Below are 13,952 nucleotides of genomic sequence, written 5' to 3' on the forward strand. Positions count from 1 at the left end.
CTTGTCCTTTTTTCCCTCCTCATCTCCTCCCTTTTGGACTTAATCTTTATCTTGCTAAAATAGATCCTTAATAACTTTTCACTAAGTAATGTCTCTCAGTTTGTTTCCCTGAAAATATCCTTATTGTTTTCTTACTCTGGAGTGCAATTTTACTCCAGAATAGAATTCTACACTGAGAGTCATTTTCATTGAGTACTTAAAAGATATTAATTCTCTTGTTTTAATATAAATTTATATTTTCATTTATTAGTAATCTAATGGAGATAATCTACAGTTTTATTCTTGTTAAACTTATATATGTATATATGCATTTATTTATTAATCTGTTAATTTAAATAATCTATTGTTTTCTTCGGTTAAACTTATATATGTGTATATATACTTATTTATTCATCTAATAATTTAGTCGTGATTTATTGTTATCATTTTCTAGTCTCAATGTTCAATCCAAGTCTCTATTAAAATTAAATGAAAAATGTTTGTTATTTCAAAATAAATATTCATGCCACATTTTATCATAGAAAACTGTCGTCACTCTGCTCTTCAAAATTCTCCCTTCAGAACAAGGTGGATTTTGTTTTTTCCAGAATTTATGTACCATAACCCTGGAGGATATTTCATGTAAATTTATGGAGGTCCTTAACCAATAGGGACTTGTAAATTTAAATTCTGTGTTACCTGGAGTTTATTTTAGTCTCAGGGAATTTTTTTTTTTTCCACTTAAGACTAATACACAACCACTAGGAAGAATTTTCCAAGTTTCTCTTTCAATGACAAAGCAGAGCGCTAAGGTCCCTGACTCTGTGCAGGGTTTTTCATTTTGGCTCCATCACTCAGTGCTGCATGGAAGTTGACACTTCAGTCTCTGTCTCCATGCTACAACCAGTTCTCACGTCCTTTAGAGACCCAGGGCTTCAATTCTTAAGACTTGCCTTTAATTTCTCTTCATTGCCGCCTCCTAGTATTTGGTCTTTCTTCATCTGTGCTTGGTTATATACCTAATTTATGAATTTTAACCCAGAATTTCTATGTAATTATACCAGGAGTCAGGGTAATTATGTAACATCTCAATATATCATACTTCCAGGAATCATCTGAGCAATATGAGCACCCACTTTTTTGGGTGAGGGGACGAAGATATTTTATCTAATGCTGGGTAGTCACTGCAAAGTAAAAAGTGTTCCTTTATGTCTTTTGTGCTATCAACTGATAAGGGCCAGTTACTTTGAGGTGTCCTAAGGATCTAAGTACTCTTAGCTGTTTAACAGAAACATTTAACAGCTAACATGCTCAATTTTCGTACATGTGTATCTCAGAATAAAAGTTCATCTATTCCACATTCTGTTTCTATACATTGTCTTCCAAGAGTTTTGCATAATACTTGGGAATATTCACAGAGAATAGGAAATTTCTGTGTAGCCCAGGCAATAATGGGTAAAGGGATGAGTTCAGCATCTTTTCCTCTGAAAGTTATATCAATTTTTGTAATGACATTTTGAAAAAGAGATACTATGATCTCACTCTATATAGGATTGTCTAATTTTATTGTCTGGCTTCCCTGGTGGCTCAGTGGTAAAGAATCCATCTGTCAGTGCAGGAGATGAGGGTTCCATCCCTGGCTTGGGAAGATTCCCTGGAGAATGAAATGGCAACCCACTCCAGTCTTCTTGCTTGGAAAATCCCATGGACAGAGGAGCCTGGCAGGCCATGGTCCATGGAGTCACAAAAGAACTGGACATGACTTGGTGACTAAATAACTGTCATTCCTAAATAGCCAGTGAAATTGGGAATTATATTTGTCAAGCAAATATAGGTAGGACTATTAATCATATAATTAAGGAACCTTATAATATTTACCTTAGATGTACTGATGGAGAAAAATTAATTAACCTAAATTCTGCTATTTTTTGGTTTTGAGACCAGTTAGTATTTACTAATTATTTGACCAACTTTTCAGCATACTCATGACTGACTGGCAAGCTTTCATTTTTTCAAGACTAGTGAAAATTTAACAAAAGGGAAAATCTATTACCTGTGTACCAAATGAGTGCCTCTCAATATTATTTGCAGATATAGTATGTGCCTAGATTACATAAATATATATTTACATGCATATTTGCACCAAAATAAAGTTTAAAAATAACATGAATTGCATTCCACATTTTTGTTTTGTAGCCTATTATTTTGTTCTCAGTATAATTGTTCTGGATAAAAATATGAAGGATGGCTATGTTACATTTAAATTATTAAACCAACTTGGAATCGTTGAAGAGCCAAGGCTCTATGAGTAAGTATAATTTAGTGTCTCTTTCTTTCGTAAGATATATTTTCTCAAGCATCCACTTTTCAAGATAATCCCAACAGTATAAATTTTCTATGCAGTGAGTCTTAAATTGTTAAATATTAAATGGATCTCTGATTGTCATATAACTAAATAATTTGTTGATGTTATACATCTAGCTACTGCAAGAGTTAAAAGAAAAAAACTTTCCACCTAATTTTGAGCACTCCTAGGATTTGTTATAATAACTATTGATATTATTCCATAATATTGATTTGGCCAAAAAAGTTCTTCCACATTTTTATGTAACATCTTGTGGAAAAACCCAAATGAACTTTTTTGACCAACCCAATAGTTTATTACTTTAAACTGCTTAAAATTGTGTATGAATGTATATACCCATGCACACATATATTTGTGATTCATTACTTATTCTTATCAGACACATGCTTTGTTAGCTTTTAAATTTACTTATTCAAGTGTTATTTAGCACAACCAAATGTATTCAGGTGTTTCACTAAATAATGGGGATCCAAACTAAAATAGCAATGTTACCATTCTCGAGGAGGTCACAGAGTACTGGAGGAGACTAATGCATAATTACACGTTTGAGTAATAAGTCTTAGAGAAACAAAACACTCATGAACTATGGGAATCCAGAAAGAGAAGAAAGGAAATGTTCAAAAGGATGGTATTATCATCAGGGAATGGATGAGGGTGCTTTCAAAGGCATGGAGATAGAAAGTGGCTGAGTTCAGTAATAGCACACAGACTGTGGTCCTAGAGCAGTTGTTTCAAGCTTGTTCAGAAGGCAAACAAATTATGAGTCTTGATTTCAAAGAATCGTGTTCTGTGCAGAATACTATTTTAAATACTGATGCATTTTATTCAAATACCTGATGAGTACATTTTTCATGAAAAATGTAAAAATATGAAACCCATATACAAGGTAAATCTGTCCATCTAAGTCTGGCCGATGGCCTTCATGTTTTTCTATTAATAACTCTTTGCTAATGAATTTAGTCATGCTTTGGGATATTAACTGTTTTAGATGCCATGGGAGTGAGAGACTTCTAAGTGATCTTTTATTTCCCTTTTCAAAATTAAAATAGGACTATTTTCTTGCTGGAGAAAATGTGCTATACAGTAGAAAGTGAGAATAATCTATAATTACATCATGCAGGGATATTCCCATTTACGTTAGTTTATAACCATCCCTCTTTCTCCTTCTCCTCCTCCTCCTCCTATTTCTCCTTCCCTTCCACCCCCACCTCTTCCTCTTCCTCCTCTTTCTTTCTCTTATACATGCCCCTATGCATGCATGTGTTATTTTTTCACTTAGCAAAATTAGGATATTTTTGCAAATGTGTTCTGCTTTCTGATGTTTATACTGAATGCTATAGCGTTGTTTTTTTTTTTTTTGTACTATGTCACTAAAAATCACTTACACATTGTAATATGATGCCAAATATATTGATATGCCAATATAGGATTTAAAACCGAGTGTCAATATTGTGTATTCAGGATAGAATGACTCCTCACATGATGAGTAATGGGGAGATTAGTGTGAAACAGGTGCAGAGTGGTGGCTATCATGATAATTTATATGAAAGATAATGGGGGCTTGCATCAAGTCAGTGGAAGTGGGATTTTAGGATTTAGAATAGATTTGTTTTTGTGATTAATTAAATGTGAAAGTGAAGGGAAAAGTGACTAGGAGTGACTTTGAGCTTTAAATTTGGTGCCTATTTGAATTATGGTGTTATTCACTGAGCTAGGAGATACAAAGAGAGGAACCAATTTAACCATTCAATAACATGTCTTGAACTGTACTAGAAATTAAGGACAAATTTAGGGAAAATTAGATTTCTGTTCCTTCATACTTTTAGTCTAGTGAGCAGATAGAGTTTACAAACACAGTAAGTTCCCTACGTATGGATGAGTTCCGAGAGTATGTTCATAAGTCCAACAAAGTTAGCCTAGGTCCCCAACTAACACAATTGGAATTGGCTACCTAGGACTGTACTGTAAGGTTTATAATACTTTTAACACAAATAATACATAAAACGCAAACAGACAAAAAAAATAAAGAAGACATTTTCAATCTTACAGTACAGTACTTTGAAAAGTACCGTAGTACCAGCTATGTCTCTGCTGCTTGTCCACTTGCTTTCAGACATCCCGCTTGAGATAGCGAAGCCGTGCTACTGTACTCTACACAGTGCTTTTGTGTACTTTACTGTGTGCAGCTACTTGTAGAAGATTAATGCATGTCGTAGTGTACACCAGACACAAGGACTAACATGTGACTGGACATGAGAACACATGTTCACATCTTTGAAACTTCACAACTTGAAGATTTGTATGTGGGGAACTTCCTGTGCATAATACAAATAAAATAATGATATTCGCTATTTCTGTTTCCAAGCAACTTTTTTTTCCCCAAGCAACTTTTAATATCTATATTGAGCTCTGGAGAAGGAAAGGGCAATGCACACCAGTATTCTTCCCTGGAGAATCCCATGGACCAAGGAGCCTGGTGGCTACAGTCCATGGGGTCACAAGAATTAGACATGACTTAGTGACTAAACCACCACCACCATATTGAGCTAGGCACTGTACTAGGAGCTGAATATACTAGGATGAGAAAAACATGATACTACCCTCATTAAATGTATAGTCTAATAAAGGATATAAAATAAACGAGTAGTGATAAAATTATGTAAATAAGATCTGTCTGTGAAAAATGTCTAGAGGCAAACCATATAACGTATGGGAACATAAAATAGTGGAGTCACTAAAGCTTTTTCTAAGGACTTTTTATATTTGTTGAGACAAAACTGAGGAGCAGAAGTTAATCTGCTCTGCTGATTCCAGGTAGAGGGGCCAACAAAGGCAAAACTCTTGAAGCAGGAGGAAGTGTAGTCCATTTCAGGAGCTGAAGGAACTTTGATATGTCTGAGAACAGAGTCAGGGGAAGGAAGAGAATGATGAGACAGGTAGAAAGCACCTAGATTTTGTAGGAATTAGAATTTGTAGGACATGTTCAAGGGTTTTTATTTTAGTCACTGAGCAAGTGAAAACCAATAAAGTATTTGCTTTGGGGCAGTCTGGATAGAGCCAGGACTGGGGTTTTGTTTTGGAAAAACAGTTTGACCAGAGTGGATTGGAGAGTAAGAATAAAGGCACAGAACAATGGTGCCCTGAGATAAGGTGTTTTCAGTGGAATGAAAAAATGAGGATGAGGATGGATGCAAAGAAGATTCAAGATATCCCAAAGAGTGTAGGCACATAGCATAGATTAGATGTAGGAGTTGAAAGAGAGGATGATCTGAAGGGTGAAGTCTAGTTGTCTGGTATGGACAGTGCATTGTGGTTCCATGTAAAATTATAAGGAAGTTTCTGAGCTACAGGGCTTTTGGTGAGAGGTGAGTGTTGGGGAACATGTCATTAAATTTGAACTTACTGAGCTTTAGGCATTCTTGAGATATCCAAGTAGACATGGTGAATAACAGTTGTCTGGGTCTCATTAGACAGGGCTCATCTGGAGGTAGAGACATGGTGATCAGGAGCAAACAGTCGGTATTTGGAATGAATGGAGTAGATATGAGTTTTGTGGGGAAGACAACAATGTTTCCATCTGGATACGCTGACTTTGAAGTATCTCTGAGAAATCTAGATAAGTTCTTGGACAGAAGTTAGAGATGTGACCAATGACATTATGTTCTGTGAAAGAGGAGGTAGTCACTCTGACAGGGATGGGTTTTGAGGGGAGTGATAACAACCTCTTTGGGGTCTAGATGCTTTAGAGAATCCAAAGGAGAAGGGAACAGGCCAAATATAAGATGGCACAAGTGCTGGGTGTGCCGCAGGTTGCTTTTCAGCCATTCTGTGTGTGACAGGTGCCTCAAACAAAGAAATTATTTAACACATTTTTTTAAAAATTTCTTGTCCTCTACTTTTCCTTTCCCTTCCCTCCCCCTCCTTTTCCTTCTCTTCTCTTCTTCCTTCATTCCTTCCTTCTTCCTTCATCTCCCACCCATCTTCTCTCCCCTCCTCCTTCCCTTTCTTTCCTTCTCCTCTTTCTTCTTATTTTTCCTCCTCCTCCCTTTTTCTTTCCTTTAGAGGCAGGCAGACCCATGATATGATAAAGTGGCACAGAACAGGAAAGGATTATTATTTGTGGGTCCAGTCTATTCACAGAATGGTGATAGCTGTTCAGGGGCTTATAAAAAGTAGCAAAATATGGATTCTCTAATCTTAGACAAGTGTAGAATCTAGACACTGAGGTGGAAAGACAAGATGTCCCAATTTTTCTCCAAAATATTTTCCCCAAATATTTGAGTGTGGGAGTTACATATCTTTTTACTTTATCTTGTTTTTAATTAGTTTATACTATTTTAATAAATGTCACATATTTTATTGTTTGGCCTTTTCACTGTAAGATTGATATTTCTACCTAACGTTGATACGGTTATATTGATTTTAAAGTTGTATTACATTTCAAATTACTAGTATGATGAGATGTCAAATTTTATATTTAGGAGGCACAAAATATTTTATAAACTTCAAGAATTCAAGATTCTTGGTCAATTTTTAAATGATGTTGCAAATATTTCAAGCATCGGTTTGGCATATTTTCAAAGCTCAAATCAACAATGTTCCATGTGCAAATACACTATTCAGCTTCTCAAGCTAAAATCACTTACATATCCAGAAAGGTAAGAAAACTAAATTCTAATTCCAATGTTATCTTTTAACTTGAAAATATTCCTTTGCTAAGGAGTGGTTTAAAAATTCATGTACTCAAATGTTTATTGTATATTTTAGATTATATTTATAAAAACAGTAGACAATCTAAAAGGTATATAAAATTTTTTGGCTTAAATGAGATTTATTTTGGAATCATATTACCCAAGCAGAGAAAAAAGATATATAATTACTTCATGAGATACAGTAAACATGAAAAAAGTTAAATAAATGTCTGCCTTAGAATTTTAACAGTTATTTCAATAGAGTTCTGGATTGCTAAAAATGTCTCTTCCTTTGTTGACTGCAACGCTTTATCTTTATTCCTCTTTATGTTCTTGTATTTATATACTTGATTTCCCAATTACCTTTTTGTGAATGTTGAACATAGTAAATAAGAAATTTTGGAGAATAAAAATGGTAAGTGGTAAGAATATTCATTTAGATGAGGTATATATTCACAGAGAGGGGCTGGAAAATTCTTTGAAATAATTTATAAATTATTTTGTAAGCTTTTGGTATGAGAATATTTAGTCATTCAAAAGTTAATGAATGAAAAGTTATTGTAATGGAAAAAAGTCAAAGGGTAATTTTACTTTTGCCATTGACTAAAATACTTACAAAAATATCAAATATATGGGCATCATCAGTTAGGAATATTAGCAACACCATTGCCCGACAAGTATATCAGAGACAGAAAGAAACTTTGGTGGTGGGGAGGGCAGTCATATATAAAGGACTAGAGCTGCAAGATTTTTAACCTTCAACTGATCTCTATATCTATTATTTTAACTATGTAAAGTCTATACTAAATATAAGAGTAGGAACTATATTTGTAGTGCTCAAAAAATAGATCCTAGAGAGGTCAAGTTTATTGCACCATCATATTCCCCTGGTCTCCTCCATTAATACCTCTCTGAGCCTCAGGATGGTAAATATAAATAAAGAAGTGTGGTTGTTGTAATTTTACATGCTCTGTTTCTGGCACTTAAATGGTGTCAATACACCCCCACTGTACAGATTTCACCAAATAACTTGATCATTAAGGATCTCCCACTCTTCAAATGTAAAGCAAGAGGCCAGCTCCCTCCCTCTGCCCCCTTTGTCTAACTAACTTATTCATTGTTGTCATCATGGTAAGAAAACTTAAAGTGAGATCTACTTTCCTGGCAAAGTTTTAAGTGCACAATAGTGTTTATAATAGTCACAAGGTTTACAGCAGGCAAAAACAAGCAAGCAAAAACCTCTTACAGGGCTTTCCTGGTAGCTTGGTAGTAAAGAATCTGCCTACCAGTGCAGGAGACATAGGTTCAATCCCTGATCCCTGATCCCATGGGATTCCACATGCCTGGAGCAACTAAGTCTGTATGCCACAAATACTGAGCCTGTGCCCTAGAGCTTAGGAGCCACAACTACTGAGCCCATGCAACTACTGAAGCCCTAGAATCCATGCTCTGCAACAAGAGATGCCACTGCAATGAAAAGCCTGCATAGGGCAACTAGAGAGTAGCCCTTGTTCGCCACAACTAGAGAAAATCATGTGCAGCAACAAAGACCCAGCACAGACATTAGTAAATACGATTTTTTTTTTTTTTAAAAAAAAGACTGCACTTCCACTGCAGGAGATGAGGGTTCAAAAAAAAGAAAAAACTTACAAAAGACAGAAAATCCAAGCATAAATTCCTAAAGATAAAGGAGATATGTGCATGCTAAGTTGCTTCAGTCATGTCTGATTCTGTGACCCAGTGGACTGTAGCCAGCTAGGCTCCTCTGTTCATGGGATTCTCTAGGCAAGAACACTGGAGTGTGTTGCCGTTTTCTTCTCCAGGGAATCTTCCTGACCCACGGATCAAACCTGCATCTCTTTTGTCTCCTGCATTGGCAGATGAGTTCTTTATCATTGGGGCTACCTGGGAAGCCCAGCGGGTTATGTAGCCAGTTGTAATTGAAATTCCATGGAAGATGTGGCTTCTGGCTTGGCTGCATTCAAAGCATGAAGGATTTTTGTGTGGTATCTCTTGGCTCAGGCATTAACATTGCTTCATTCTCAGTCTTCATGGTATTAAGTCAGTTGCCCATACCTACTTGATTCCAAGTTCAACTCCCACAGGAAAAGAAATAAAGTTTAAAGATCCCACTGCATCTCACTGGTTTTCATTGGGCAAATTCATATCTCTGAACCACACACTGTGTTCAGGGAATTCGATTCTTCTGATTGTCCAGGGAAATAAGTTCCTTCATTGATTTATGCTTAACGTTTGAGACAAGATGGGATCAAATTTATCCAAAGTTTCTAGACTGAGGGTAGAGTAAAGAAAGATGAGGGTATTATTACATGAAAGGGATAGATGGTTGGTGACAAAAATCACAGGCCACTACAGAGAGACTGAAAATATTTTGATATCAGGCAAAACATTAATTAAACATAGATTGTCCTCCTTGTAATATATCCTGTGTGTGTGTTAGTCACTTAGCCGTGTCTGACTCTGCAACCTCATGGACTATAGCCCACCAGGCTCCTCTGTCCATTGGATTTTCCAGGCAAGAATACTGTAGTGGGTTACCATTCCTTTCTCCAGGGATCTTCCCAACCCAGGGATCAAACTGAGGTCTCCTGTATTGCAGGCAGGTTCTTTATCATCTGAGCCACAAGGGAAGCCCAATATATCCTACTAAAGTTAAATATTTTTTTTACTATAAACCATTATTTTGACTGGCTGACACAGTTAACTTGTGGATGAAAGCAATAAATGAATATTTAAGCTAGAGAATGCAAATTAAGATCATTTAAGATCTGGGTACTTCAAACAGTTGGGGGTTAGGTTTCTTAAATAGGTATGTTTATGTTCCTGCATGGCTATAATTTAATATTTTGACTGATAAGACAGGTAAGAATAAACACTGAAGTAACTCCTCAAATAATTTACTCCAGTGACATAGAGGGTTTATATACAAATTTAGACATTTTTCTTTTTTCAAATTAATTAAACATTTAAATCTCTAATTTTGTAGCTTTGGCCTCTATGTTTTACTTACTTTAGGATAACTTCTCTTGTTAATTCAGTATTGGTTTCATTAAATATTTTCAAGGTTCTTTTGAAAAATATAAAAATATTGAATTTATAATATTGAAAACATTATAAATGAAGCTTAGATTTAATGAGGTTCAGTATTTGGCTAAGAAGATCCAAAAACTATCTTTAGAGAGTAACCACAGAAAACCAATTCACAGTTATGCTATTTGTGCTGAAGTCATTAATACTTCATTTTGTCTTTTAAACTTCCCAATTAAAAGTCCAAGGTACCCTGGGAGAATGTGGGAATTGAAACTCTAGAATTCTGAAGGGTGTTTAAAGGAAGCAATTTTGGCAAAACTATTTTACATTTTTAACAAAGTTTGTTCATTCATTCTGACACTTGTCCACCGTCTTCACTATCCACACCCCATTTTCTTCTGGATCCTCAAATGATGTTCTAGGTCAGTGTAATGTCGACAGGTGATACAGATTAAGAACTCTAAACAATGTCAACAGTGTGAACAGTCACTGTGTGTTTCTGTTTATATATGCAACATAAGCTGTGCCTCATATATGAATTATGTGGTTTTAGGATGGCTAGGAGAAGGCAATGGCAACCCAATCCAGTGTTCTTGCCTGGAGAATCCCAGGGACGGGGGAGCCTGGTGGGCTGCAGTCCATGGGGTCGCACAGAGTTGGACATGACTGATGCGACTTAGCAGCAGCAGCAGCAGCAGGATGACTGGATATGAGTTTCTTTACATACCATTAGAGTATTGAACATGAAGGTTATTATACCTAAATGTTTTTAGAAATCCAGTATTTTAATTACCATATTAAGGGACAAGATATTATTTTCTACGTCTAAAATTGTTTTAGGTTAAAGTTTTGTTGCAGTTGTGTACGATTTTTGAAAAAGTTTGATAATTAGGATAAGTGATTATCTTTTTAAATTGTCTGAAATTATCACATAATTTTACCTGATAATTGTATAATTGGACAATGTAAGCAGGAAGTTCCAGGTTAAAATTCTAAAAACTACAGCACATATATTTTCAATAACTATGCTTACCCAATGGCTCAGTAGGTAAAGAATCCACTTGCAATATAGGAAACCTGGGTGACACAGGTTCAGTCCCTGAGTCAGGAAGATCCCCTGGAAGAGGGAATGGCAACCCACTGCAGTATTCTTGCTTGAAAAATCCCATGGACAGAGGAGCCTAGTGGGCTATAATCCAAAGGGTAGCAAAGAGTCAGACACAACTGAGCAACTAAGAATGCAATGCTGTAAGATGCAATTATATAAATACCAAGTAATCAATACACATCTTAACAAAATTTGATTAAAAGTACATTATATAAATATATAAATGAAATAGTAACTAAATATAAATGTATTTTACAATCAATCCTCATTCATAAAATAGTTGCTTTTCTTTATATTTTTGCCTTGTAATATGTTCCATAGCTTTTCAGTGTCATTTGTAAAATATATATTTGACTCCTAGCAGATGCTCGACTAGGGGCTTCCCGGGTGGTGCTAGTGGTAAAGAATCCGCCTGGCAATGCAGGAGAGATGCAGGTTCGATCCCTGGGTTGGGAAGAGCCCTGTAAGAAGGCATGGGGAATTCAGTATTCTTGCCTGGAGAATCCCGTGGACAGAGGAGCCCTGTGGGCTACATCCATAGGGTTGCAAAGAGTCGGACACAACTGAAGTGACTTAGCATTCATGCACAGATGCTCAATTTATAGCAGTCCTTTCTTTTCATTTTCATTCCCTTATCTTGTTGGTCCCCAATTTAACTTTTCTTATACTCATTTTATCTATACACATATTTTTCAAGCAACAGACTGGACAAGTCAATAATTATATGAAAAATATTGGTCTGTTTTGCCAAAATAATTCATCAATAAAATGCTTTGTTCCCCCAAATTCTGTGAAGCTATGTCTCATTCTGCAACCTCATAAACACCTCTGCTAAGTCACTTCAGTCGTGTCTGACTCTGTGCGACCCCATAAACGGCAGCCCACCAGGCTCCCCTGTCCCTGGGATTCTCCAGGCAAGAACATTGGAGTGTGCCATTTCCTTCTCCAACGATGAAAGTGAAAAGGGAAAGCTAAGCCGCTCAATCATGTTCGACTCCCAGGGATCCCAGGGACTGCAGCACCAGGCTCCTCTGTCCATGGGATTTTCCAGGCAAGAGTACTGGAGTGGGGTGCCATTGCCTTCTCCGATAAACACCTCTACCTTCTTGTAAAAGTTTCATTCATTGCTAATTTGTAAACTTCTTATCCAAACACTATATTCACTTCTACCACACTTCTCACTCTTTTAATTTAGTGATCAGAATAATCCTCATCCATCAGAGTTGATGGGGATATAGGAAGACTCTGAGCAGAGTTAAGAACTTCAGAAAAAGAAATCTGCATTGGTTGCAAATTTAGCTGATAAAATGGAATTTATCTTGTGAGTTATTTGCCCTAAATTCAATTCAAGCTTCTCTTTTAGGGAATGAATATTTTAAAAAGTGTTGGACAAGACACTTGACAGTCCCTTGAACTGCAAGGAGATCAAATCAGTCAATCCTAAAGGAAATTAGTCCTGAATATTCATTGGAAGGACTGATGCTGAAGCTGAAACTCCAATATTTTGGCCACCTGATGCGAAAAACTGAGTCCTTGGAGACCCTGATGCTGGGAAAGACTGAATTCAGGGGGAGAAGGAGACAACAGAGGACAAGATGGTTGGATGGCATCACCAACTTGATGGACATGACTTTCAGCAAGCTCCGGGAGTTGGTGATGGACAGGGATGCCTGGTGTGCTGCAGTCCATGGAGTCGAAAAGAGTTGGACATGACTGAGCAACTGAACTGAACTAAGGAAGATTTTTAATTTTTTTCACCAAGGTGTATTTTTTGGATGATGTATATGATTTAAGGAAAAATTATTGTATGTAAAGGATTGATGACTTAATTCAAGATTTAGGCATTAAAGGGAATACCAGAGAAGTTTGGCTTGTTTTACTATTAGTGAACTTCTTATAAGAAGTTTATAAGAAATTCTTAGTATAATAGTGGTTAAATTTATTTTTGGTTGTTGTTCAGTCTCTCAGTCCTTGTGACCCCATGGACTGCAGCATGCCAGGCTTCCCTGTCTTTCATCATCTCCCAGAGCTTGCTCAAACTCATGTCCATTGAGTCAGTGATGCCATCCAACCATCTTGCCTCTGTTGTCCCCTTCTCCTCCAGCCTTCAGTCTTTCCCAGCATCAGGGTCAGTGAGTCAGCTCTTCCCTTCAGGTGGCCAAAGAATGGGAGCTTCAGCTTCAGCATCAGTCCTTCTAATGAATATTCAGAGTTGATTTCCTTTAGGATGGACTGGTTGGATCTCCTTGCAGTCCACAGACTCTCAAGAGTCTTCTCTAACACCATAGTTCAAAGCATTAATTCTTCAGCGTTCAGTCTTCTTTAAATTTATTTAGCATCTACTACATCTCAAATGCTATTTTTACAATCTTTGCAACAACTCTATGAGTTAACTATTTTCTTTGTTTTGTTAGTAAAGAAAGAGAAACTCAGAGGTTTAAAATAACATGTCTAAGGTCTCTTAGCTGAGAATTGCCTTCGTCATGACAGGAAGCCAGACTTTTCTTGGTTTTATTCATTTGTTGTTTCCTTTATTTTTAGTTGCTGCTATTTTTATAGGAATAAAGTTTTTCACTAATTAATATAGTCAGTTATTCTCATTGTGGGACATTTGGGAAATTAATTCACATGTAGTCCTGTAACTAAGAGATAACACCGTTAATATTTTGTCATGTTTACATATAATCACACATGCTACAGTGGAATCATGAATTTAATTATTTGATTCACTGTCTTCTTAATCGTGTTTTACATAGAC

The 13,952-nt window shown here is 36.3% G+C and overlaps 1 protein-coding gene across 1 annotated transcript in view; it reads left to right on the forward strand.

Moving 5' to 3' along the window:
* Positions 1 to 13,952, forward strand: part of LIPI (lipase I) — an 80,539-nt gene that overhangs the window by 53,911 nt on the left and 12,676 nt on the right. The window contains exons 8-9 of the mRNA NM_001435069.1: positions 2,176 to 2,287; positions 6,826 to 7,002. Coding sequence (NP_001421998.1) covers positions 2,176 to 2,287; positions 6,826 to 7,002 — 289 coding nt within the window. The remainder of the gene's footprint in view (positions 1 to 2,175; positions 2,288 to 6,825; positions 7,003 to 13,952) is intronic.

Source organism: Bos taurus, chromosome 1 (genome assembly GCF_002263795.3).
Source record: "Bos taurus isolate L1 Dominette 01449 registration number 42190680 breed Hereford chromosome 1, ARS-UCD2.0, whole genome shotgun sequence".
NCBI classification, from domain to species: Eukaryota; Metazoa; Chordata; class Mammalia; order Artiodactyla; family Bovidae; genus Bos; species Bos taurus.